This window comes from Hypanus sabinus, chromosome 1 (genome assembly GCF_030144855.1).
Source record: "Hypanus sabinus isolate sHypSab1 chromosome 1, sHypSab1.hap1, whole genome shotgun sequence".
NCBI lineage: Eukaryota > Metazoa > Chordata > Chondrichthyes > Myliobatiformes > Dasyatidae > Hypanus > Hypanus sabinus.
The window spans coordinates 148805155-148832149 of record NC_082706.1 but is presented as its reverse complement, the minus strand read 5'-3'; the positions used below and the strand labels follow the sequence as shown (position 1 = coordinate 148832149).

The 26995-nt window shown below is 43.2% G+C and overlaps 1 protein-coding gene across 3 annotated transcripts in view; it reads left to right on the top strand.

The window, feature by feature from the left end:
• The first annotated feature begins 1331 nt into the window (after nt 1-1331).
• otud6b (OTU deubiquitinase 6B) overlaps nt 1332-26995 on the top strand; it is a 31641-nt gene continuing 5977 nt past the window's right edge. For all 3 annotated transcript variants that reach the window (XR_009513855.1, XR_009513854.1, XM_059978789.1), the window contains exons 1-5: nt 1332-1482; nt 2916-3064; nt 12062-12151; nt 13058-13370; nt 24810-24871. Coding sequence is in view for 1 of the 3 variants with exons in the window: in XM_059978789.1 (XP_059834772.1) it covers nt 1413-1482; nt 2916-3064; nt 12062-12151; nt 13058-13370; nt 24810-24871 (684 nt within the window). In the remaining 2 variants the exon portion in view is untranslated. The remainder of the gene's footprint in view (nt 1483-2915; nt 3065-12061; nt 12152-13057; nt 13371-24809; nt 24872-26995) is intronic.

Genomic DNA, 26995 nt, shown 5'->3' with positions numbered 1-26995 from the left:
GGGATCAGCCATGATGGAATGGTGGAGCAGACTCAATGGGCTGAATGGCCTAATTCTGCTCCTATGTCTTATGGTGATAGGTAGGTGATAAGGTGAGAGAGTAAAATGGGAATGATAAAGGGGGGGCATTTCTGGAAGTTTGAGAAATCAATGTTCATGCCATCAAGTTGGAGGCTACCTGGATGGAATATAAGGTGTTGCTTACACTAAATTATGCTTTTAATATCACTGACATATACCATGAAATATGTTGTTAATAAACTATAAGTTCCAATAATTACAAATTAAATTGAATTAGTGGTGTGAAAAGAGAACAAGAATTGTGAGGTGTATGGGTGCATTGTCGATTCAGAAATCTCACAGCTACCATGACTTTTTTTCCTCAAACATTTCCATGGCTCAAAACATCAACAATACTTTTTACCCCATAAATGCTGTTTGGCCTGCTGAGTTCCTCCAGCATTTTGTCTGCGTTGCTTGGATTTCCAGCATCTGCAGATTTTCTCCTTTGTTGTTACTGTAATAAATTTTGTTACACCTATTTCGATCAGAAGGTGGTTGGATTGGCAAAATGTTCTAATTACTCAATGCCACAATTGGCTCTGCTTGGGCAAAGGTAATCAAGAAATCTGTTAATTGGTAAGAAGAAATTGCCTGTTATTTTAAGAAATACATATATTTAAACTTTTTTGCTAAAGTGCTCATCGGTTGTTGGATGTGGAAACCCAGGCGATATTTCTCAGCTGTTTTTTCGTGGGTGGCATGACATTACAACCAGGGTGGGCACAGTAAGACTGCAAGGTGAGTGGCAGGCAAACATTTGCTCAATCTGGCTTAATATTTTACCATACACTTCAATTCATTGAGAGCTTCCCGTCTTCTCTAGAGTGATTACAGCTATATCTCTACAATTAGATATTTAATCTAGAGGCGACTTTTTATCTTTATAAAAACCGCGTTGTAATAAATGGTATTCTTGAATCAAATTTACAGTGATATTTTAAGTTACCCGCTTTCATGTAAACTCAGATGACAATGGTTAATTATACTTTTCGGAATATACGAAAAATGCCTAAAAGTTGCTTCGTTTAAGAAAATTAACTGCTTGTGATTGCAAGTTGTCAATGTAAGGTCAGCGAGCTGTTGGTCTCTAGGAATGGTACAGCTCGAAGTAATATGAATCTTACAAATATAAAATTACAGTTCAATGGATCGCATCCGGGTTTAACTACCTGGGAATACTGAGTTAATAGTTTGTATTTGGCGTAGAGACAAGGGGCAGCATTGTGTGGTGCACAGCACACCGTGTGGTACAGCTTTAATTTTTTTGGGGGACAGGGTTGAAAGGGCAAACGTGAGAGGTGGTGCTGCCGCTCTGTTCGCAGGCCGCGGGGAAGTGTGCTGCTAACGCCATGGAGGAAATAGAAACGGAGGAAGACAAGCTTTTAAAAAGACACCGCAAAGAAAAGAAGGAATTGCAGGGTACGCGAAATCCAGCTGACGGGGGCCGGGGGACAGTGTGCTCTGCGGAGCCTGCGCTTTCCAGCGGCGAGGTCGCGGGCACCGTGCTGCCTGCTTGCGGGGAGCAAGGCCTCCTGCTGGAACTCGATCATCTTCCTCTCCCTCCCGCCAGGTCCCTTCTCCTTCCGACTGTCTCCTCTCCCCACCCCACCCTACCCTACCACCGGCTCATCTCCTCTCCTAACATCCCCCCCCCCCCATGGCTCCTCTAGTCTCCAAACTCGCCCTCCCACTGACTCCGCTTCCACCCCCCCCACCACCACGATCCCTCCCGATAGCTCCTCTTCTCCACCCTCCCACTGGAGGCTCTTACCCTGCCCCACATCCCTCCCATCCTGCCAGCTTGTCTCTCCTTGCACTAAAAAGTAGTAATTCAACAAATTATAAATCATATCAGTAATATCTTCGTACATTCAGCGGCTTCATATCAAGTAATCCTAAATTTAAATTAGGCACAGTATTAGTGCTGCTAATATGTTTATTGTGCTTGAAAGGATGTTGTAATTTCAATGAGGTTTCCATTTTCTCTACTGTTGGCATAAAAACGTGATACCAATCTAGTCTGCAGTTACATGTTGAGAGGATGTTTCAGTCAGGGTTGGAGATGTACCCAAGTCTATTGAAAACATCTAGTTCTTTAAATGTTCTACAATTTTCAGTGGGAAAAGCTCTTTTGGAGAAATAAAAAGTAGGAAGGCAAGAAAATACAAATAACTGGTAGATTATATTTTGTTTCCCCCAAACCATATGTCTGGTTTTGAGCCTTTGTTTTGATCTAAAATGGAAATAAAAAAAATAATATGTACTTTTTTGTATAAACCACTTTATTTCCAGTGAGAAAGTAAATCAGAATCCTTACTGAACAATGAAAAAATGGTTGTAATGGATTTTATTTTAAAAGCAATATTGCTATCAATAAAGCAAGAATATTATAAGTTTCATTTTTTAAAAAAAAATTACTTTATAACTTCAAGGATTTAGATGCAAATTTATCTAGAGATAATGTAGTTTATCAGGATGATAAGCATAACGACCAAGGGTAAAATTGTTTAAAGATTGGGATAACCTTGAATCTCCTGTCTTTCAATTAGGATTGCATTTCTTATAAATTTGAATAAATCCTGAATAATGCTTCAGTAATTATTTCTGCTTGTGGTACTATACTACTATTGCTTATTTACCTGACATAGTCTGGAAAGTTATGTTACTTAAGGATATTTCTGAACAACTCTCAGGGTTTGAACTTAGTCTAATGATTTATTAGCTGAATAGTCAATTAAATTTACCTCCTTGTAGGTATGTCCTCCAATATATTATTCAATATATGTGGACATTTTAAAAGGCTTTGCATGTTAAAATGCTAAATATTATTACGTCTTCATTTTGAATTGCAGCTAAAATACAGGGAATGAAAAATGCCGTAGCTAAAAATGACAAGAGAAGAAGAAAACAGCTTGTAGAAGAAGTAGCAAAAATTGAGGCCGAGCTGGAACTAAGGCATGAAGAGGAACTAAAGCAATTCTCACTTGATAAGTCTAATACGGTGAGTAACTGGTTTTGTGTTTAGACTTTAAAGGAAAAAAATCACCCCATTTCAAATAAAACTATTAAAAGGGGTGAAGTACTGCAATTTTTCTTTGGCTTTAATAAACTGTCTTTTGATGCTAGAAAGAGATGTTAAAAATGTTCCTGTCATGTTTCACCAGTTTATCACTTTTGCAATTGCATGTACATTTGAGAATAAATGTATTTATATCTATCACTTTAGTGCCAATACTTTATTGGATGCAGGCTAGAAACATAGAAAATAGGTGCAGGAGTAGGCCATTCGGCCCTTTGAGCCTGCACCACCATTCAGTATGATCATGGCTGATCATCCAACTCAGAACCCTGTACCTGCTTTCTCTCCATACCCCCTGATCCCTTTAGCCACAAGGGCCATATCTAACTTCCTCTTAAATATAGCCAATGAACCAGCCCCAACTGTTTCCTGTGGTAGAGAATTCCACAGGTTCACCACTCTCTGTGTGAAGAAGTTTTTCCTCATCTCGGTCCTAAAAGGCTTCCCCTTTATCCTTAAACTGTGACCCCTCGTTCTGGACTTCCCCAACATCGGAAACAATCTTCTTGCATCTAGCCTGTGCAATCCCTTTAGAATTTTATACGTTTCAATAAGATCCCCCCTCAATCTTCTAAAGTCTAGTGTGTATAAGCCTCGTGGATCCAGTCTTTCTTCATATGAAAGTCCTGCCATCCCAGGAATCAATCTGGTGAACCTTCTCTGTACTCCCTCTATGGCAAGAATGTCTTCCCTCTGATTAGGGGACCAAAACTGCACACAATATTCTAGGTGTGGTCTCACCAAGGCCTTGTACATATTCTAGGTGCAGTCTCACCAAGGCCTTGTATAAGTGCTGACACAGTCAGTCCATGTTGGCAGGAACATCTCTGACTCCATCACATTGAGCACTGGATCCCCACAAGGATGTTGCTCAGCCCATTGCTGTTTATACTGCTAACACATGACTGTGCAGCCAGATTAAAGGAGAATCTGATCATTAAATTTGTTGGTGGGGCTCATCAGCAAAAATGCTGAAACAATGTACAGGGAGGAGGTCAAACACCTAGAGAGCTGGTGCAGTGACAACAACTTGATGCTTAATGTCACCAAAACCAAGGAGATGATTGTTGATTTCAGACGGTCTCAGCCTGAGCACACACCCCTCAGCATCAGCAGCTCCACAGTGGAGAGAGTGGAAAACATCAAGTTCCTTGGGGTGCAGATCTTGGACAATCTCACCTGGTCCAGGAATGCTACTGGGATTGTGAAACATGCCCAACAGAGATTGCACTTTCTGAGGAAGCTTAAACACTAACATCTTAACTACATTCTACAGAGGAGTGGTTGAGAGTGTGCTGACCTTTTGCATCACAACCTGGTACTCCAGCTGCAGTACTGCCGACAAAAAAGCCTTGCAGAGGGTGGTAAGGAGAGCAGAGAAGGTTAATGGGGTCTCCCTACCTTCTGTCCAAGACCTCTTTCAGAGTCAGTGCCTCCAGAAGACATGGTACATCATTAAAGACCCCTCACACCCTCTCCATGAACTATTTGTTCTTCTGCCATCAGGCAAACATTACAGGAGCATCAAAACAAAAACTACAAGGCTACTAAACAGCTTCCTCCCACAGGCAGTCAGTCTGCTAAACAGCTGCTCAACCTGACTACTTTGGACACTTTTAACTTGCACTGGACACTTATAACTTGATTTTAACTAACATGTGACTGTTCTGTTTTACTATTTATTGTTGTGTTTATTATTTAGTGTTGCGTTTGTTATGTTATGATTGCACTGCCGCTGGGAAACACTGTCTCATTTGGCCCTGCAGAGCTGATGTACGGTTAGAATGACAATAAAGTTTTTGAATCTTGAATCTCAAAACTGAAATGTTACCATGGAAGCCTGCTGAACAATTGGAGGAACATTGTAGTGACTTCAGTGTAATCAGAAAAAAAGCCTATTGTTAAACTTTCACATTTAGAGAGTTGATGATAGAGAATAATTGTGAAGAACAAACTATTTTTGATTAAAATAGTTATTGTTGGTCACCAGCCAAGTCATTTTTAAGGTTGGTGACTAGTGGAGTGCCGCAGGGATCTGTCCTGGGACCCCTGCTATTTGTGATTTTTATAAATGACCTGGATGTAGAGGCGGAAGGATGGGTGAGTAAGTTTGCGGATGACACGAAGATTGGAGGAGTTGTGGATGGAGCTGTAGGTTGTCAAAGGTTACAAGAGGATATAGACAGGCTGCAGAGTTGGGCAGAAAAATGGCAGATTGAGTTCAATCCAGACAAGTGTAAGGTGATGCATTTTGGAAGGACAAACCAGAAGACTGAGTACAGGATTAATGGTCAGTTACTTAAGAGTGTGGATGAACAAAGGGACCTTGGGGTTCAGATCCATACATCCCTCAAGATCACTGCACAGGTTAATAGGGTAGTTAAGAAGGCCTATGGGATGCTAGGCTTCATTAACAGGAGGATTGAGTTCAAGAGTAGAGAGGTCATGTTGCAACTCTACAAATCTCTGGTGTGACCGCACTTAGAGTATTGTGTTCAATTCTGGTCACCTCATTATAGGAAGGATGTGGAAGCTATGGAGAGGGTGCAGAGGAGATTTACCAGGATGTTGCCTGGTTTGGAGAACAAGTCATAAGAAGCAAGGTTAGCAAAGCTGGGACTTTTCTCTTTGGAGCGTAGAAGAATGAGAGGGGACTTGATAGAGGTCTACAAGATTATGAGAGGCATAGATAGGGTGGATAGTCAGTACCTGTTTCCCAGGGCACCAATAGCTAACACCAGAGGGCATATGTACAAAATTAAGGGAGGGAAGTTTAGGAGAGACATCGGGGGGTAAGTTTTTTTACACAGAGGGTTGTGAGTGACTAGAATGACTTGCCAGGCAGGGATGGTGGTGGAGGCTAAAACATTAGGGGTATTTAAGAACCTCTTGGACAGGCACATGGATGAAAGAAAAATGGAGGGTTATGAGGTAGTATGGGTTTGGTACTTTTTTAAAGAACTATATTGGTCAGCACAACATGGAGCGCTGAAGGGCCTGTACTGTGCTGTAGTGTTCTATGGTTACTTAAGGTGAAATATAGATTTTTAAATATACTTTTGTAGCAGTGTGCTACACGCAGCGCTGAAATAACGACACGGAGTCGGTGAGCTGCAGTTGCAAAAAGAGACTTATTCAAACTTCATGGCCTCACTTTAAAGCCTTCCTGATCCCGCTCTCCCCGGGCGGGAATACTGTAGTCCCGTCCCGCGCGCAGGCTTTTCCCCTTGCTGGTGAAGCAGGCTTGGCGCCCACTTTGAGACCAGCCTCAATGCCGGCGCGCACCACTTTGTGAGCCGGTTCGAGTGCAGTGGGAAGTGGGTTGCCACATAACCCCCCCCCCGAATCGGCGATACACCCCCTCCAATGTCCACAGTCTGGGTCGGACTCTGTTTGGGAGGTCTGCCGTGGTGCCGGAATCTTGACCGGCTGCGCCAAGTCCACATGGGCCGGTTTGAGTCGGTCCACCGTGAAAACTTTCTCTTTCTCCTCAATGTCCAGCACAAATGTGGACTCGTTGTTTCTAATCACTGTAAATGGCCCCTCGTAGGGCCGCTGTAGCGGTGCCCGATGTCCGCCCCGTCGTACAAAAATGAACTTACAGTTTTGCAGGTCTTTGGGTACGCAGGTCGGGTTCTGCCCATGCTGCGAAGTGGGTATGGGGGCCAGGTTACTGAGCCCCTCGCGTAGTCTGCCCAGGATTGCTGCGGGTTCTTCCTCTTGCCCCCTTGGGGCTGTTATGAACTCTTCTGGGACGATCAGGGATGTTAGGGTGGGAGAGTGTGTCCGCCACGACATTGTCCTTTCCCGAGACATGCCGGACAACTGTCGTGTATTCGGAGATGTAGGACAGATGTCACTGCTGGCGGGATGACCAGGGGTCGGATGCTTTCGTGAATGCAAATGTAAGCGGTTTGTGGTCCGTGAACATGGTGAAAGGCCTACCTTCTAAGAAGTACCTGAAATGCTGGATTGCCAGGTATAGCACCAACATTTCCCAGTCGAAAGCACTGTATTTGAGCTCGGATGGTCGTAGGTGTTTGCTGAAAAACACCAGGGGTTGCCAGCAACCTTTGATTAGTTGTTCCAGCACCCCACCGACTGCCGTGTTAGATGCGTCCACTGTGAGGGCGGTAGGGACGTCCGTTCTGGGGTGCACTAACATCGCAGCGTATGCTAAGGCTTCTTTGGTTTTAATGAAAGTGGTGGTGGACTCCTCGTCCCAGGTAAAGTCCTTGCCCTTACCTGACATCAGGGCGAACAGGGGGCGCATGATTCGGGCAGCTGAAGGGAGGAAGCGGTGGTAGAAATTCACCATACCCACGAATTCCTGAAGGCCTATGATTGTGTTGGGTCGGGGGAAATGGCGGACCGTGTCTACCTTAGCGGGCAGAGGTGTTGCCCCGTCTTTAGTAATCCTGGGGCCCAGGAAGTCGATGGTGTTGAGCCCGAACTGGCATTTGGCTGGGTTGATTGTCAGGCCGTATTCACTCAGTTGGGCATAGAGTTGATGGAGGTGGGACAGATGCTCCTGACGACTGCTGCTGGCTATGAGGATGTCGTCCAAATAGATGAAAGCGAAGTCCAGGTTGCGTCCCACTGCGTCCATTAACCGCTGAAACGTATGTGCGGCATTCTTTAGGCCGAATGGTATGCGGAGGAACTCGAAAAGGCTGAAAGGGGTGATGAGTGCAGTTTTGGGGACGTCATCCGGATGCATCGGGATTTGATGGTATCCCCGGACGAGGTCTACCTTGGAGAAGATCCGTGCGCCGTACAGGTTTGCTTCAAAGTCCTGAATGTGCGGCACAGGGTAGCGGTCCGGTGTTGTAGCCTCGTTCAGCCTGCAGTAGTCGCAGCATGGTCTCCAGCCCCCTGTTACTTTGGGCACAGTGTGCAGGGGGGAGGCCCATGGGCTGTCGGACCACCGTATGATCTCCAATTCCTCCATCCGCTTGAACTCCTCCTTCACCAGTCGGAGCTTGTCCGGGGAAGCCTTCGAGCATGGGGTTGGAGGAGTGGTCCTTGTGTCGGGATATGGTGCTGTACGCCGTGTCTGGGCATGGCTGCCGTGAACTGCGGTGCCAGAACTGATGGGAAATCCGCCAGGACTCTGGTGAAGTTGTTGTCGGGTAGCACGATGGAGTCTCGGTGTGGGGCTGGCAACTGGGCTTCACCCAGGGAGGACGTTTGAAAGGTCTCGGCGTGGACCAATCTCTTCCTGGGCAGGTCAACCAGTAGGCTGTGAGCTCGCAAAAAAGTCACAAGCCCTGCCTCATGTTTGAGTAGGCATTCCTGGAGCAGCTGCCCGAGGACATACGCCTGCTGCTGTCTGATGCAGAAAAGTAATGCGGAACTGCCCTGCAAGTTCCCGGGAAACGCCAGGGCCAGCCGCCGCTGATGGCTACGGCGGACAGTGTGAAGTCCCACGTGAACCGGCTGGAGCCGAACTGTAGCCGCACTGTACGGGTGCTGTAGATCCTTACTGTGATGCCGTTCGCGGCCCTCAGGGTGGGACCCGATGCTCTGTTGCGGGTGTTGTAACTCGTCGGAGGTAAGACGCTGATCCCGGCTCCGGTGTCAACCAAAAAGCGGCGTCCCGACTGCTTGTCCCAGACATACAGGAGGCTATCCCGATGGCCAGCCGCCGTAGCCATCAGCGGCGGCTGGCCCTGGCGTTTCCCGGGAACTTGCAGGGCGGGCTACAGTGGCGGGCTTCTGTGCCCCACCGCTGGTGGTAGAAGCACCGTTGTTCGTTGGCCTCCTCACCCCTGCCTCTGGTGTTCGTGGGCTCTGTGGCCGGGCCAGGGCTGGTTTGCTGCTGGGAGCTTGGCCTGGTGATCTGTGCGACGAACGCCCCACTCTCCTTCTTGGCTTTCCACAGCACGTCCGCCTGGGCTGCCACCTTCCGGGGGTCGCTGAAATCCACGTCGGACAGCAGCAGGCGTATGTCCTCGGGCAGTTGCTCCAGGAACGCCTGCTCAAACATGAGGCAGGGCTTGTGACCTCCGGCCAGGGAGAGCATCTCGTTCATCAAAGCTGACGGTGGCCTGTCCCCCAAACCATCCAGGTGCAGTAAGCAGGCAGCTGGCTCGCACCGTGAGAGTCCGAAAGTCCTTATGAGCAAGGCTTTGAATTCTGTGTATTTGCCGTCCGCTGGGGGCGACTGTATGAATCCTCAACCTGGGCCGCTGTTTCCTGGTCGACGGAGCTCACCACGTAGTAGTAACGTGTGGCATCCGAGGTTATCTGCGGAATGTGGAATTGGGCTTCTGCTTGCTGGAACCATAGGTGAGGTTGCAGCGTCCAGAAGCTTGGCAGTTTTAACAAAATTGCATAAACAGATGCGGCGTCGTTCATCTTCGGCCCAAATATCGTTTGGGCCTTCGGGGTCACCAATTGTAGCGGTGTGCTACATGCAACGTTGAAATAACAACATGGAGTCGGTGAGCTACAGTTGCAAAAAGAGATTTATTCAAACTTCGCAGCCTCGCTTTATAGCCTTCCTGATCCCGCCCTCCCCGGGCTGGAATGCTGGGCGCGTATTCACGGTCCTGTCCTGCACGCGGGCTTTTCCCCTTGCTGGTGAAGCAGGCTTGGCGCCCTCTTTGGGACTGGCCTCAATGCCAGCACACGCCACTTTGTGAGCCGGTTCGAGTGCGCTGGGAAGTGGGTCGCCACACTTTGTTGTTACTTTCATCTGACAGCATGGCTGCTTTTTGTTTTGCAGCACACCTACTTTGTTTAAAGCCATAAAGCATTTATTGCAGCAATTTCATTTGTAACATGGCCTTTGAGCTTAGAGTTTGGAATTAAGTCAATGTAAATGCCTTAAAGTTTCTGTTAACTTGATATCTGTAGATGTTTTACATGAGGGTCCCTGCAGTGTCTGGTGACCTTGAGATCTTGTCTCAGAGGCCGATGTCAGAACATCTTTCAGAGGGTGAACCCTCGCAAGGTGACAAGCCCTGATGATGTACTCGGTAGGGCTCTGAAAACCTGTGCCAACCAAATGGTGGGTACGTTCAAAGACATTTCAATCTTTCATTGCTACAGTTAGAAATTCCCACCTACTGCCAAAGTGCAACTATCATACCAGTGTCCGTGAAGAGCAGGGTAAGCTGCCTTAACGACTATCATCCAGTAGCACTGACAATCTATGGTGATGAAGTACTTTGTAAGGTTGGTTATGGCTGAAATCAACTCCTGCCTAAGCAAGGACCTGGACCCACTGCAATTTGGCAGTGGAAGTGGTTGTGAACTGCGGTGCCAGAACCGATGGGAAATCTGCCAGGACCCTGGTGAAGTCGTTGTCGGACAACGTGATGGAGCCAAGGTGAGGGGCTGGCAACTGGGCTGCACCCAGGGAGAACGTCTGAAAGGTCTCGGCGTGTACCAGTCTCTTCCTGGGCAGGTCGACCAGTAGGCTGTGAGCCCGCAAAAAATCCGCACCCAGAAGCGGTTGGGCTACGGCGGCCAGTGTAAAGTCCCACGTGAACTGGCTGGAGCCAAACTGTAGCTGCACCTGACGGGTGCCATAGGTCCTTACTGTGCTGCCGTTCACGGCCCTCAGGGGGGGACCCGGTGCCCTGCTGCGGGTGTCGTAACTCGTCGGAGGTAAAACGCTGATCTCGGCGCCAGTATCGACCAAAAACCGGCGTCCTGACCTTTTATCCCACACATACAGGAGGCTATCCCGATGGCCAGCCGCCGTAGCCATCAGTGGCGGCTAGCCCTGGCGTTTCTCGGGAACTTGCAGGGCGGGCGACAATGGCGGGCTTCTGCGCCCCACCGCTGGTGGTAGAAGCACCAGTGTTCCTTGGGCTGGGGGTTGGCGGGCTCTGCGGCCTGGCCTGGACTGGTTTGCTGCTGGGAGCGTGGCTGGGAGATCTGTGCGATGGACGCCCCGCTCACCTTTTTGGCGTTCCACAGCAAGTCCGCCTGGGCTGCCACATGAGGCAGGGTGTGTGTCCGTCGGCTAGAGACAACATCTCATTCATTAAAGCCGATGGAGGTCTGTCGCCCAAGCCATCCAGGTGCAGTAAACGGGCAGCCCGCTCGCGCCGTGAGAGTCTGAAAGTCCTGAGGAGCAGGGCTTTGAATTCCGTGTACTGGCCGTCTGCCGGGGGCGACTGTACGAACTCCGCGACCTGGGCCGCTGTGTCCTGATCGAGGGAGCTCACCACGTAGTAGTAGCGGGTGTCTTCTGAGGTGATCTGGCGAACGTGGAATTGGGCTTCGGCTTGCTGGAACCGTAGGTTCGATCGCTGTGTCCAGAAACCCGGCAGTTTTAATAAAACCGCATGAACAGAGGCGGCGTCGGTCATTTCTGGTCCAAAAATCGTTTGGACCGTCGGGGTCACCAATTGTAGCGGTGTGCTACACGCAGCGCTAAAATTACGACACGGAGTCGGTAACTGCAGTCGAAGGAAAAAACTTTATTCGAAATCCTCAGCCTCACTTTTAAGCCTCCCTCAACCTGCCCCCTGTGGCGCAGAGGCTCCAAAGCTCTGTGCTCGAAACCCCCGTAGGCTATCTAATTGTGAGCCCGTTCGGATGTGCCAGGAAATGGGTCGCCACATAATCCATCATTAAGGACACCCTTCACGCAGGACACGCCCTCTTCTCATTGATACCATCAGGGAGGAGGTACAGGAAGCTGAAGGCACACACTCAATGATTTGGGAATAGTTCTTATTCTCCACCATTAGATTTCTGAATGGAGATTGAATCCATGAACACAACCTCCCTATTTCTTTTTCTCTTTTTGCACTACTTATTTAATTTTAAAAATATATTTTTTACTATAATTTACAAGAATAATGTTCTTATTACATAGTGTTGCTACATAGCAACAAACTTCACAACATCTGCCAGTGATATTAAACCTAATTCTGATTCTATTTTATTTCCCTTCAGGTCGAATCTGGAATTGCAAATTTGGAATTGGAAATAAATAATGAGAAAGAAGTTAAACATCTTCGGCTATCCAAAGCACAGAAGAGAAGGGTGTGTAGTTTATTTTTAAATGCAGATATACAATTAAAATTGTGTTTCACCTTTTTTAATGCTTTAAATTATTTGCCTTGTTTATTAATTGAAAATACATTTGAATAATTTGAAAGATGAACTTCCAATGAGACCTGTTATTCCCAACGGAATCTACAATAATCCATTTCATTGCTAAGTCTGTTGAGCTGGTACAGGGAAGATTGACAGACCCTAAAAGATCCATGCTCATAGCAATCACAAACAAACCGTATAAAAAGGCTGATATGGAATGTGTGAGGTGACTTGCCTATAGTGAAGTAGAAATTATTATTGAGCAGAAATCATGGCCTGATGCTTTGAGGTGCATAAAATTAAAAGGCTACAAGCAATGAAAGAGAAAGGAAAAACTGGCTGAGGAAAATATTTTGACAAGTGGAGTACAAATCTGGTAGATCAATGCATTAGCATCAGAATGGGGATCCTTTCATTTGTGTCTTATGGGGGACTTTGGTGCAATGTGCTGATTGTTTATCAATGATTCTTCAGTAATGGTTATTAATTCTTAAATTTCTATCAATGAATGAATACGCGTGTCCTTGGGAAACTATCTGAGTCCAGAAAAATGTGAAGCACACTGAGGTATAGTAAATAGCATACAAAAGTGTGTAGTCTGATTTTTGTAATGAAATTAATTTCAAGTGGTCAGTTTGATATAAAATTGATATAATTGCAGTTATCTACAATTGTATGTTATAAATGGGAACTAATCTATACAGTTCAGTTTACAATAGATAATTTAATGTTGAATACTTTAATAGAATACATACTTTACATAAATAGTATCTTCTAAATTGATTTTAATTGCATTTTGTGTTATGAAGTTAACTTTCAACTATAAAAATATATTTTCAATGCCGCTATAAGGAGAAAAAAGCTGCTCAGGAGAAAGAAAGAGAAGAGAGGATAGCTGAAGCTGAAGTTGAGAACTTGAAAGGAGCCCGGTATCTTGAAAATCAGAAACTTGCTGAGATTCTTGCTTCAAGGAAATTGCAAATCAAGCAGATCCCATCTGATGGTCACTGCATGTACAAAGCTATTGAAGACCAACTCAGAAACCAGAATAGTCTGTTAACACTTATGGAGCTAAGGTCACTGGCAGCTGAATACATGAGAAGTCATATGGATGACTTCCTACCTTTTCTGACCAACTCTAATACAGGCGACATGTATACACCTGGTAAGTTTTTAAATGATGCTACAGAGGCATACAATTACCGATTCTGTTAAAAAATTAAACCCAGAGTTACGGTTTGTGCCTTTATATGGAAGAAGCCTTATGTCTGAAATGAGTCTGTGCTGCTCTAACGTTTTTGCTATAGATGGTGGTGTACTATTTACTCTGTTCTTACATGGCCAGTTGAGAGAGTAGTGAAATTTCACTGTTTACCTTCATTTAAAGTTGATCAGAATAACTCGGAGTGGCGTGATCAGTCTCTGACATTAATGTTAATGACACTCAATCACACTGGCCAGTTCTGCCATTCTGCAAAACAGTGATGCTTTTTTGTCTCTCAGCTATTTTCATGCTAAATCTTCATAATCTCCTGATAATTTTTGGAGGTAATCAGTCTCTAGATATGTTAAGTCCTTTGTAAATAAATTTATTCTCTCTTCAGTGTTGGAGTAGGCTGCCTCTTAACTGGATACTATTCTCTCTAGGGGATATAGTCCTACAACAGTTCCATTGTAGGTAGTGCAGCTATTTAATTGTTTTAGTATCCCAGTTTATTTTTGAATTTTGTTGTGTGTGTGGAGTTTGCGTATTTACTCTGTGGTTGTGTGGGTTTCCTCAGGATGTCCAGTCTCTTCCCACGTCATGATAATATGCTGGTTGCTAGGTTAGAACATTGAGCAGTACAGCACAGGAATGGGTCTATGGCCCATAATGTCTCTGCTAACCATGGTGCCAAATTAATCCCTATTGATGTCCCTGCCTAAATGTCTCTTAATGGTGCCATCTTATCTGTTTCCACTCCTTCCCAGGGTGGCACATTCCAGACCATCTATCTGTGTGTGTGGGGTGGGAGGAGGAACTTGCATTGCAAATCTCCTTTAAATATTCCTCTCCCCACCCCCAAACTTTTTTCTCAAGGTTCTGACATTTCCTCTCTGAGAAAAAGGACTCTTGACTATCTATCCAATCTATGCCTGGTATAACTTTTATATGGTTCTGTCTGGTCATCAACTCTTCTCCCCCCCCCCCCCCCCCCCCGGGTCCAGCAATTGAGAGAAGCAATCCAAATTTGTCCAACGTCTTTGATAGCTAGTACTGTACAATCCTAGCAACATCCAGGTGAATCTCTTCTGCACTCTTTCAAAAATATCTACATTCTTTTTGTACAGTGACAGCCAGAACTGCATACAGTACTCTAAATGTGGCTTAACTGAAGTTTTATACAGTTGCAACAAGACTTCCTGACTTTTATAGTCAGTGCCCTGATGGATAAAGACAAGTATGTCATTTACCATCTTTACCACCCTATCTACCTGTATCACCACTTTCAGGGAGTTATATTGTAACCGAAAATCCCTTTTTATACTAATGTACCTCAGAGTCCTGCCATATCCTGTATACTTTCCTCATTAATGTGATCTCCCAAAATGCAAGTCCTCACTGTTGTCTGGAAAAACACTATCTGCCATTTCTTTGCCCATATTTTCAGCAGTTTCACATTTTGGTGTATACTTTGACAACCTTCCTCACTATCCATGTCTCTGCAGTGTTTTTGCAATACACACACACAAAAGTGCTGAAGGAACTCAGCAGATCAGGCATGATCTATGGAGAGAAATAAATCTCCATAGCCGCAGACAAGGCTGGTGCTGTCATAGTCTGGCAGACAGATCTTTACCTTGCTGAGGCCAAATGCCAGCTCTCAGATGCCTGCTTTTGCTTTTTAAATAGGACTCCATTAAAAAGGATCAGGTTATTGCCTCCTGCACCATTACCAACGTCATGGACTCTGGAGATCTTCCACCTACTGTCACCAACCTCATTGTTCCCATACCCTGCACTGCTTGCTTCTGTTCCCTACTAAGATCCACAAACTTAACTGTCCTCACAGTCCCATTGATTCTGCCTGCTCCTGCTCAGCTGAAATCACATCTGCATACTTTTGACTCCATTTTGTCTCCCTTAGTGCAATTGCTTCCTACCTATGTCTGTGATGTTTCAAATGCTTTCCATTACTTCACTTACTTTCAGTTTACTGGCCTGATCGACTTATTTTCATTATGAACGTGTAGTCCCTATATGCTTCCATCTCATTAGAAAGGCTCCTCCCAATTTTCCAAACTACAAGTGTAGCCACAGGCACTTGCACGGACCCCAGCTATGCCTAGCTTTTTGTTGGCCACCTGGAATAGTCCATGTTCCACACTGGTAATTTTCTCAACTCTTTCTCCGCAACATTAACAAATGCATCAGTGCCGCTTCCTGTACCTATGCCGAGCTTGTCGACTTTATCAACTTTGTCTCTAACTTGCATCCTGCCCTCAAGTGTGCTTGGTTCATTTCCAACACTTCTATCCTCTTTCTCAATTGTTCTCTCTCCATTTCCGGAGACAGACTATCTACTGACATCTTCTAGAAACCCACTGATTCTCAGTAATCCTGACTTTACCTCATCCCACCTAAATGCTATTGCCTTTTCTCAATTCGTCCGTCTCGACTGCATCTGTTGTCAGGATGAGGAAATCCATTCTAGAACATCTTTATGGCCTCTGTTTTAAGAACATGTTGCCCTTCCTTCACCGTCGATGATACCCTCACCCGCATCTCCTCCATTTCCTGGACATCTGCCTTCATCCCATCCTCCTGCGATTACAACAAGGCTAGAATTCCTCTTGTCCTTATCTACCACCCCACAAACCTCTATTTTCAGCACATCATTCTTTGCAACTTCTGCCATCTTCAAATAGATCCTGTCACTAGGGTTACATAGAGAACCTTCCCTGCTCTTCCCCTCCCACGCTTCTCCACTCTCCATAGGGATCGCTCTCTATGTGAATCTTTTGTCCACTCATCCTTCCCTCTGATCTCCTTCCTGGCACTTATCACTGCCCTTGCACCACCTCCCTCACCATCATTTAAGGCCCCAAATTATCCTTCTGGATGAGGCAATGCTTTACCTACAAGTATGTTGGGGTTATCTATTGAATCCAGTGCTCCCATTGCAGCCTTTTCTATATCGATGAGACCTGGTGCAGATTGGAGGATTGACGTACTGAGCACCATTGCTTTGTCCTCTGCAAAAGGCATGATCTCATCACAGCCACCCATTTCAATACGACTTCCCATTCCCATACTGACATGTTCACAGTCTCTTCAGCTGCCACAATGAGGTCAAATTCAGGTTGGAGGAGCACGAACATTGATTTCTTTCACTATTAATTACTCCCACTACTCTTTTATCCCCTCCCCCTTCCATTCCCAATTCTGGTTTCTCACTCACCCCTTCTCTTCTCCCCTGCTCTTAGGACCTGCCCATCACCTCCCTCTGGTTTCCCTCCTCCTTCCCTCGTTCCACCATCCACTGTCCTTTCCTATTATATTCCTTCTTCAACCCTTCACCTTTTCCACTTATCACCTCGCAGTTTCTCACGTTGTCTTCCCTCATCCACCCACAACCTTCCCCCTCATCTTGTCTCCTCTATTATCTGCTGTCTTGTATTCTCCCGCCACCTTATTCTGCCCTTTGTCCCTTTTTCCAGGCCTGATGAAGCACCATAGTCCAGAATAGATGCTGCCCTATTCCTCCAGCATTTTATGTGTTGCTTAAATTTCCATTGTCTGCATCTTTCTTGTGTCTGCAAATTTTGTATTGTGTGCAGACTTGCTAATCATTAGTCCTCCTTTACTTTTGTACAAATTTCACCCAACTCAATCAGAATTATAAAACACAATCTCCCATGCATAGCTATTTCTGAACATTGCTAAAAAATTCATTCTTTCCTAGACGTGAGTAGATCCTACCTTTAAGAAAAGTTAGTAAGTAAATTTTTCCTAGGATTGTAGGATTAGGGATGTTAATGTGGAATTGTAATGTATACTTTGGGGTGAGATTGCTTGAGAAATGGCATAGATGTGGTGGGCTAATTGGCTTCTGTGGCATAAGGACACAGGAAGTAAAGCAATTCGATCTTTCAATGAAGTTACTCCTCATTCTTGTTTTCCAGTATAGGCCACTTCTATGTGATATTTCTCCAGTGCAAACTTTTTTTCCAGGATAAATTTTCTTCCCCGGCATCACCAGTGAATCTAAACTACACACATGTATTTTCCATTGAGCAAGGTGCCAAAGCCCTGTAATTTTAGCAAGGTCATCTTACCCTCTGCTTTCTGTTCTCTTACTGTTAACTATGCATTTAATGAATTGACACAGTAAGATCCCGCTGAACACCACTAGTTCAGCATTTCTCACTACCTCTGTTCTTTCCTTGAATGTGAATTTTTCATGTTTTTTTCTACTTAATGTCTCAAGCTCTTCTCATCTTGTTACGTTTTCTCACTGTATGTTGTGTAGTTGGTGAATTAGCAGACTTATTTAACATTACATCCTTCCACCTAAACCATCAAATAAATAATGGCTAAGTTCTGAACCTGTTGTACAGGTTTTCCCCGCTATCTGAAGGTAGAACGTTCCTATGAAACCATTTGTAAGCCAAAATGTTGTAAAGCGAAGAAGCAGTTACCATTAATTTATGTGGGAAAAATTTTTGAGCGTTCCCAGACCCAAAAAATAACCTACCAAGTCATACCAAATAACACAGAAAACCTAAAATAACATGAACATATAGTAAAAGCAGGAATGATATGATAAATATACAGTCTATATAAAGTAGAAATATTTTATGTACAGTGTAGTTTGACTTATCTGAATCGGGAAGACAACGAGTCAAAATCGATTTGGAGAAAAAAATCACGTACACGCATGCACACACAACTGCCCACACAAGGCTTCATGGTCATGGTAGATCTTCTCGTGGTAAACACACGTATAAAGCGGGCGTCTTTTTTTCGTAAAAGCGAAAATCCTCTTTGGTTAGCGAAAACAGGTACTAATGTAGGTCTTTCGTAACAGAGAGCCATTGTAAAGTGAATGTTTGAAAAACGGGGGCCACCTGTATCCCATTAGTCATCTGTCAATCTGGAGGAAATGTTCCAACTGTTTAGTCCTTGTAATGACCTAATAAGGTTACAATAATACATTAATGCTAACTATGGGAGATCCAGTTCTATACTAACGTTTTATATGATCAAGTGCCTTTGGAAAATCTTGGTTTGCTTTTTCTTTTAAAATTTGAATGTCAGAAGTGTTCACAAAACTTCAAGATTTGACAGCTGATTCAGCCCGAATTAACCAGCTGTAAACATAGCTCTTTGGGTAACGATTGATCACACCCTGAAACTTGTTGGGATTTACAGCCTGTATTATTCCATGTTATGTTTCATATTTCTTGTGCTGCTCAGGGCTTTGTTAATCATTTGGAAAGGCTTTGCTGAGGAAGTTATTATTTGAGGAACTCATTTAAGCAGGTTTACTGTGAGATATGGGATCTACAGGCTGAGAGGAAGGTCCTGTTTAATACATCCGTAATAATTCATTCCAGCAATATTCTACCAATTATTATCAGGATATCTGGTCAGCAGATCACTGTTTTATTTCCTTTCGTGAAAGGTGAAATTGCTGGTGCTGTCATTGACTCCCTGACTGCCAGATTGTTGAAGATCAAAATATAGATGAGCAGAGCATTCCAAAATATAGGATTACTTCAGCCTTGAGTACTATTTGCCAGCTGCCAAAATATATTGTACCTCTCAGCTGTTGATTCACATATTGGACAACTCTGTACGCTTTCCATCACTATTTTTATTGTTTTACTTTTAATCTAATGAACTTTGCCTTATTTCTGTCATTGATCAAATATTTATCCACACTTCTTTTAAAATCTGTCTATATAACTTCTAAAAGTGTTTGCTCTGTCTGAACAGCTTCCTGTCTCGGACATGATTTCATGTGCGTCTCTCAACTTAAATAGTTCATTACACTGGATCAGGATCCTTATCTCACAAATTTCTCTATGACCTTCACCATCAATGTTTAGAAATCCCTTAGTGACTGCCCTGCTTTTTAAACTTTGGCATTCTGTACTTTTATTTTCTTTTAAACCCTTACAATACTGCATATCTCTAATGCTTGTAATAAAAACACTCTCTCTGTTTTGAAATTTTGTTATCCTTCCAAAAGATACTGCCTTTTGTTGCTTCAGGATTATTTTAGTTTAGACAGTGTGTAATCTTTCTGTTTGTGGCTGACGTAAGAGTGAAGAAGCTTTTCACTAAAGGCTAAGGTAAACTTTAATACTGTGTGGATAAACATAATAAAAATGCTGTAAATACATGGCCAGGTGAAAATTGTAGAGAAAGAGACAAAGTAATTACTCCAGATTGTCGGTACTGGGAAAGTTTGAGATGTAACATGTTTTTTCTCTAAGCACCGAGGCAGGAAAAGGAGGACTGGGAAGGAGAGAATGTAATTTATTCTCTTGTGCTTTACCCACTATTGCAATATTTCCATGCCTCTATATTTGTTTAAAACTAGTCACATCTCCAACTTTTTCCATTGCTTACCTGAAACAACTTTGTTTCTCTTTCTCCTCCACAGAGCCTTCTTGATTCCTAAGTATGGGGTTTCTGTTTTCATGATTAAAGGCTTTTAAAGGTAGGCCAAACATGGATGAAAAGAGCTTATTTGGCTTGGACCAGGAACAATAAATAAAACACATATCTAATATCTCTAATGCACAATATGCACAGCCACATGTGAATAGAAATCATTGTCAAAATGGCAATTATGATTGATAATACTGATTACATATTGTGTGCTACCTTGTAATTTTTTTCCATTTTTAATTTTCTGTGTACGTACTTAAAATGTTTTTTTTTACATGGGAGAAAAAACTGGTTTTGCACCTTTCCTCAGACTGATGGTGAGGAGCTTGAAAATGAGAATTTCAATCATTTCTTCACAATACTGCATCATTTAAGTTTAGTTTGAACATTTCAGCAGTTTAGAATAAATAACACCTCTACCTGAGTTTAATTTGCTTTAACACCTTTTCAGCTTATTTTGAACTTCAGTCTTATTTACAGTTAAGCTCAGAAGCACATTTCATATTTTTTATTTGTGAAGGATATGGGATGTGTGTTGCTTTGTGAAGATTTTGAGGAATATTTATTAGCTTGTAACTTTTCCTAGTAATACAAAGAAGCATGGAAATAAATTGAGAATATACAGGTTAAAATGGTAAAATTAAATATCAAATCAAGTTTGATTGTTATTCGAGCCATACATGGATACAGCCAAATGAGACAGTGTTCCTTTGGGGTCAAAGTGCAAAAACATACATGCACATTCAAAATAGCAAGAAGGGGGAAAGAAAAGAACATAGTCACAAAAGAAAACACATCTTTAGTCCAAGTTCCACAAATGGATAGTTCTGGGCAACTAGACTGTAATTGTACCAACTAAAACACTCTGGAGGGCTGCAGGGAGATGCCACTGGTAACTGAGCCCAGACACCACGCTACAACGCAAGCCCCCAGCTTGAAGCCTGGTCCTTGCTACAACCTCGCCACCAAACAAGGGAAGCAGATCTGCGGCAATCAGTCCAAACGGGTCTTCTGATCACAAAAGAATTATCTAAGACAGTCACTCGCGGTTTCACTACACGCTGGCTTTGCACCTACTCAAAGACATGAACTCCAGTGCCTCTGAGTAGTAAGCAACAGCATGGTCTGCACCCAGGTCAGCTCTTCCTGTGGCCTGATAGGTACAACCTGTCATTACCCAATGGCCCAGCTCACCTTCTCTGAACCTCTGGTTGACTAGTCTGAACAATGAGCAGCTCACTGTGTGGTAGACCTGCACCTTTGGTTGGTCCCTGAGAGGTCGCTACGTGTATGTGCACTGCCATCTTACCAGAGGGATGTAAGTTCTAGATTAATGAACATCTAGATGTGTTCTAGATTAAATGAATTGTGCTGTGCTAAACAATTTGATCTTTGAATTTTTCTTGTAAAGTGTGAAGGAGATCCATATATAATGGATGGTTGTGGGGATGGTTTGGATCAAGTTGAGCGAGTCTAATACACAGAAGCTGAACAAAATATATTAAATAAATGTTTTGGATTTATTTCTAACTTCATCACCAGCAATTTACCAAAAATAAAATCAGTCTTAATCAGAAAAGAAACAAATGAAGTTTTGTCTGCATATACAACTGTCAGCAATTCATTGCTGCTTAATTAGTTGCAAATGAAAATATAGCTAATTGCAACCACATTCTTCAACTAACTCTGATATGTCCAGGTTTAGTTCAGGGGTTATTATACTGGCTCTTTCCTATGTGGCAATTGGTTATATTGGGCAAAAGCAACAGAGACTCTAAAGTGTAGCTAATGGATGCTTGCAGTTGTGAGGAAGTAAGAGATTAGGTTTGGGGTGGGAGGTTGTTAACTCCAGTAGTGAGGAAGGTAGAAATTATGGTAAAGAGAATTGCTTAATTGTGAAGGAAAATGAATGGTCATGATCAGCAGAAGAGAAGGCTCAAGGCTCAGTTGTGGCTTTACAGACATGGAATCATAAAAGTTGGTAGTGCATGTGCAGATAGTATGTGCAGTTAGGAAGGCAAGTAGTTCTTCAACTTTTATTCCAAAAGACTTTGCAATGTCAGCATGAGGATGTTTTGTAGGAGTTAATAGATCTTTGCTAAGGCTACTGCAATAGCATATGGTTTTGGTAGTATTATTTGAGGAGAGACGTAGCTGCCTTAGATGGAATTCAGCAAAGATTTACTTGCCAGATTGACTTGTACAGTTTGTCCTGCTGAGAAGTCAGCAGGTGTAATGGGCCTTTTTTTTTGTTGGCATTCAATAGAAGGGGATGTGATAAGTATTAAAATACATATAATTAAAAGCTTTGGAGCTGTAGATTTTTACAGCATGGAAATAGACCCTTTACCCTACTAAGTTCATGCTGATCAGTTTACACCAATCCCATTTATTATTCTTCCTGCAGTCCGATAAATCACCTTCAGATTCTACTATCCATCTACATGAAAGGGAGAATTTACAGTGGAGTACCCAGGAGGACATCCACATGATCATAGGGAGATTGTGCAAACTCCACACAAATGTAACTGAAGGTCAGGGCTGGCCTCATTCCTAGAGCTGAGAAGCATCCAAATTATTAACTGCACCACTGCTGCCCAGATGATCTTGAGGTGCTGCTTTCCCTGCTCGACAACCTAAAATTAGATTTTGTGAAACAGTGTTTCAAAATGTTGATGACTTAAGAGGTGAATATGCTGTGAGTCTTCAGAATATTCTGTCCCAGAGATCTGCAGAATCCCAGTGATTGAGTGTGTTTAATTAATATAGAATGTGTGATATTTCTGGGTACAAATGGTACTTTGCAGTCCACCTCTTCAATATCTTCCAGTTCCCCGGTCCCGACCGCTTCATTTTCACAATGGATGTCCAATCGTTATACACTTCAATTCCCAGAAGGCCTCAAAGCCCTCCACTACTTTCTTGACAATAGACCTCACCAGTTCCCCAACACCACCGCACTCCTCAGGTTGGCGGAACTGGTACTCACACTTAATAACTTCTCTTTTGGCTCTTCCCACTTTCTTCAGACCAAGGGTGTAGCTATGGGCACTCGCATGGGCCCCAGCTATGCCTGCCTCTTCGTGGGTTATGTGGAACAGTCAATGCTCCAAATCTATACTGGTACTGCTCCCTAACTTTTACTTCACTATATTGACAACTACATTGGTGCTGCTTCCTGCACCCATGCTGAACTCGTCAATTTCATTGACTTTGCCTCCAACTGCCACCCAGCCCTCAAATTCACTTGGTCCATCTTAGACACTTCTCTCCCCTTTCTCGATCTCTCGGTCTCCATTTCTGGAGACAGACTGTCCACTGACATCTTCTATAAACCCACTGACTCCTATAACTACCTTGATTATACCTCTTCCCACCCTGCCAAATGCAAAAATTCTATTCCCTATTCCCAGTTCCTCCGTTTCCACTGCATCTGCTCTCAGGATGAGGCTTTCCATTCCAGGACATCCCAAATGTCCTCTTTCTTTAAGAATCGTGGTTTCCCTTCTGCCGTCATCAATGATGCTCTCACCCGCATCTCCTCCATTTCCCGCACTTCAGCCCTCTCCCCATCCTCCCGTCACCACAACAGGGACCGCGTCCCCCTTGTCCTCACCTACCACCCCACCAGCCTCCAGATGCAGAATATTATCCTCCGCAACTTCTGCCACTTTCAACAGGACCCCACCACTAAGGATATCTTTCCCTCTCTACCCCTCTCTGCTTTTCGCAGGGATCGTTCCCTCCGCGACTGCCTGGTCCATACGTCCCTCCCCACAGATCTCCCACCTGGTACTTATCCCTGCAAGCGTAAGTGCTACACCTGTCCTTGCACCTCCTCTCTTACCACCATTCAGGGCCCCAAAAAGTCCTTCCAGGTGAGGCAACACTTCACTTGTGAGTCTGTTGGGGCAATTTATTGCATCCGGTGCTCCTGGTGCAGCCTCTTCTACATCGGCGAGACCCGACGCAGATTGGGGGACCGCTTCGTTGAGCACCTCCGCTCCGTCCGCCATAACAGACAGGATCTCCCGGTTGCCACCCACTTCAACTCTCCCTCACATTCCCATTGGGATATGTCCATACATGGCCTCCTCTACTGCCATGATGAGGCCAAACTTTGGTCGGAGGAACAACATCTCATATACCGTCTGGGTAGTCTCCAGCCCCTTGGTATGAACATCGAATTCTCCAACTTCTGGTAATTCCCTCCCTCTTCATTCCCCCATCCCACCTTCACTCTGTCTCCTCTTCTAGCTGCCTATCACCTCTCATGACTCTGCCTTCTTCTACTGCCCATAGTGCTTTCCCCTTAGATTCTTTTTTCACCTCTCCTGCCTATCCCCTCCCTGCTTCCTCTCCCCCACCCCTTGATCTTTCCTCTGATTGATTTTCCACCCTCCCCCCACTTTCTTTATAGGGCCCCTGCCCCCTCCTTCTTTAGTCCTGACAAAGGGTCTCGACCCGAAACATTGACTGCTCCTTTCAACGGATGCTGCCCGACCTGCTGAGTTCATCCAGCTTGTTTGTATGTCTTGGTACTTTGCAGTAATGGGTATGCTGGGTGAAATTGGAACTGACACAGAAATTCAGCCATGATCTCACTAGGGCAGAGGTTTGAGCTGTAGCCTGCTGCTACTTATTCTTTCTATCTTTTTAATCTGTTCTGCCTCTATAAATTTTTATTTGGATGTGGTCAGTTTTGAAGATCTTGCTGTTTTAAACAGAACAGCATCTGGAGTGGTGATACCTTACATTATTTCACCACAGTGTTGTAGAATGTAGGTTTAATCACCGTCTCAAGATGTTGTGTCCCTGACTAGAAAGGTTAGGTTTTCAAATAAAGAATAATAAATGTGAGGAGAATTGTGGTTTGTGTCAAACTCTTGTTTTATAATTTGTTCTTGTCGTCATGCTTTCAAAAAGTACCTCTACTTTCAGATGAATTTGAGAAGTACTGTCATGAAGTAGCCAGTACAGCAGCATGGGGTGGACAACTTGAGGTAACTAAATTAACTTTTTTTTACCCCAGATATTTTTAGATCATATTTTGACATTTAGTTACTAACAGAAGTAAACTGTCAATGCAGAGGCTGGTTAATTCTTTGGAATAACGTCCTTCACTTGTGACTCCTTTGGAGCGGTATACCTTTTTGTAGTAATCTGGTAATAAGGAATATGTTTTAAAATGGATATGACAGATTTGATTGACATGACAATACATTTTCTTCATGCACTTTAACACTTTTCCACCCTAGATTTAATATCCCTTGGAATGGTTTCTGAATGTTGTCTTGCAGCAAGTTATTTAATTTGCATTTTTAATAAGGAAGTATCTAGAGTGTGGGGGGAAAGATTCAGAACTTCTGAGTAAAAGTACTAAAGTCCTCTCTAAATAATTTGCTGTAATTATGGGGTTTTACCAGAAGTTGGATCCGTGGAATTTCTCCGGCTTGCGTAACTAAGAAATGCAGCATATTTACTGGAAAAGTGAAGGAGTTGGTGTTTACATAAATTACAAAAACATGCAGAGTTAAAAATTGAGATAGCAAGGAGTTGACACTGAATTTAATTTCATTCTTTTTCAATCTTTTTATTAAATTTCATATATAAAGAAAAACATAACATAATATTAAATAGGTTATAAATGCACTAGACTTGAAGTTAAATTAGTAATAAGATAACAATATCTTATTAAATATCAGCCAAAAAAAAACTTACAATAAACAATCAAACCTATATTGATCGAACATGAAAAAGATTAAGAATACTCACCAAAAGAAAGAAAAAAAATGTAAAAATGCAAGAAAAATGTATATTAAAAAAAATAAACCTAAACTAACATGGGCAATAATACCAGTTTATATGAGTATGATAGTGTCAAAAACTCCAGAACTCCATACCAGAACAAGAATAAAAAGAGAAAAGGTCTGGAAGAGGCCAAATTAATTCATATGAAAGTGTCGAATGAACAGTCCCCAAGTTTCTTCAAATTTAATTGATGAATCGAAAATAGTACTTCTACTTTTTTCTAAACTCAGACAAGAGATAGTTTGAGAGAACCACTGAAACGTGGTAGGAGGGTTTACTTCTTTCCAATTTTGTAATATAGACCTTCTGGCCATTAATGTTACAAAGGCGATCATTCGTCTAATTGAAGGGGAAAGTCGACTACCATCCTCATTTGGTATACCAAAAATTGCAGTAATAAAATGAGGTGGTAAATCAATATTCCAAATTGAGGAAATGGTAGCAAATATGTCCTTCCAATAGTTATGTAAAGTGGGACATGACCAAAACATGTGGGTCAATGAAGCCACATCTGAATGACATCTGTCACATTGAGGGTTAATATGAGAATTGAATCGAGCAAGCTTATCTTTAGACATATGAGCTCTATGTACGACCTTAAATTGTATTAAAGCATGTTTAGCACATATAGAAGAAGAATTAACCATTTGTAAAATTTTTTCCCATTTTTCTGTTGATATATTATATTGAAGTTCTTTTTCCCATTCTTGTTTAATTCTACCTGATATTTCTGGTTGTATCTTCATAATCCTGTTATAAATAAGAGCCACTAATCCTTTCTGACAGGGATCCAAGGTAAAAATCATATCTGAAAAGTCTATCAAAGTTGAATTACTGAATTTAATTTCATGCTTTCTCCAATTTCTGGCAGTCTTTTGATACAGAAACAGACCATCATCTTATCATGTTTATGCTAGCCTTCAATTTTAGTCCGATTTCCCAGCACTTGCTTTGTGGCTATCTATGTCATGATGTTCCATGTGCTCAGTAGTTTGTAAATGTTGTGAAAGTACCTATGGTGCCTATAAAAAGTATTCATTCCCCCCCCCCCCGCCCCAAAAGTTTTCATGTTTTATTGTTTTACAACATTGAATTGCATTGGATTTAATTTGCCTTTTTTGACACCGATCAAAGGAAAAAGACTTTCATGTCAAAGTGAAAGCGGTGGAGTCACTTTCGTAAACTTCAGTTCTGAACATTATATGCTTACTTTTATCATTTGTACAATTTTTTCTGCACATTGGGTGTCTGACTACTTTAAAAAAATGGGTTCTTTTGGGTTTCTTTGTTTTGTGGCTGCCTTTAAGGAGACAAAT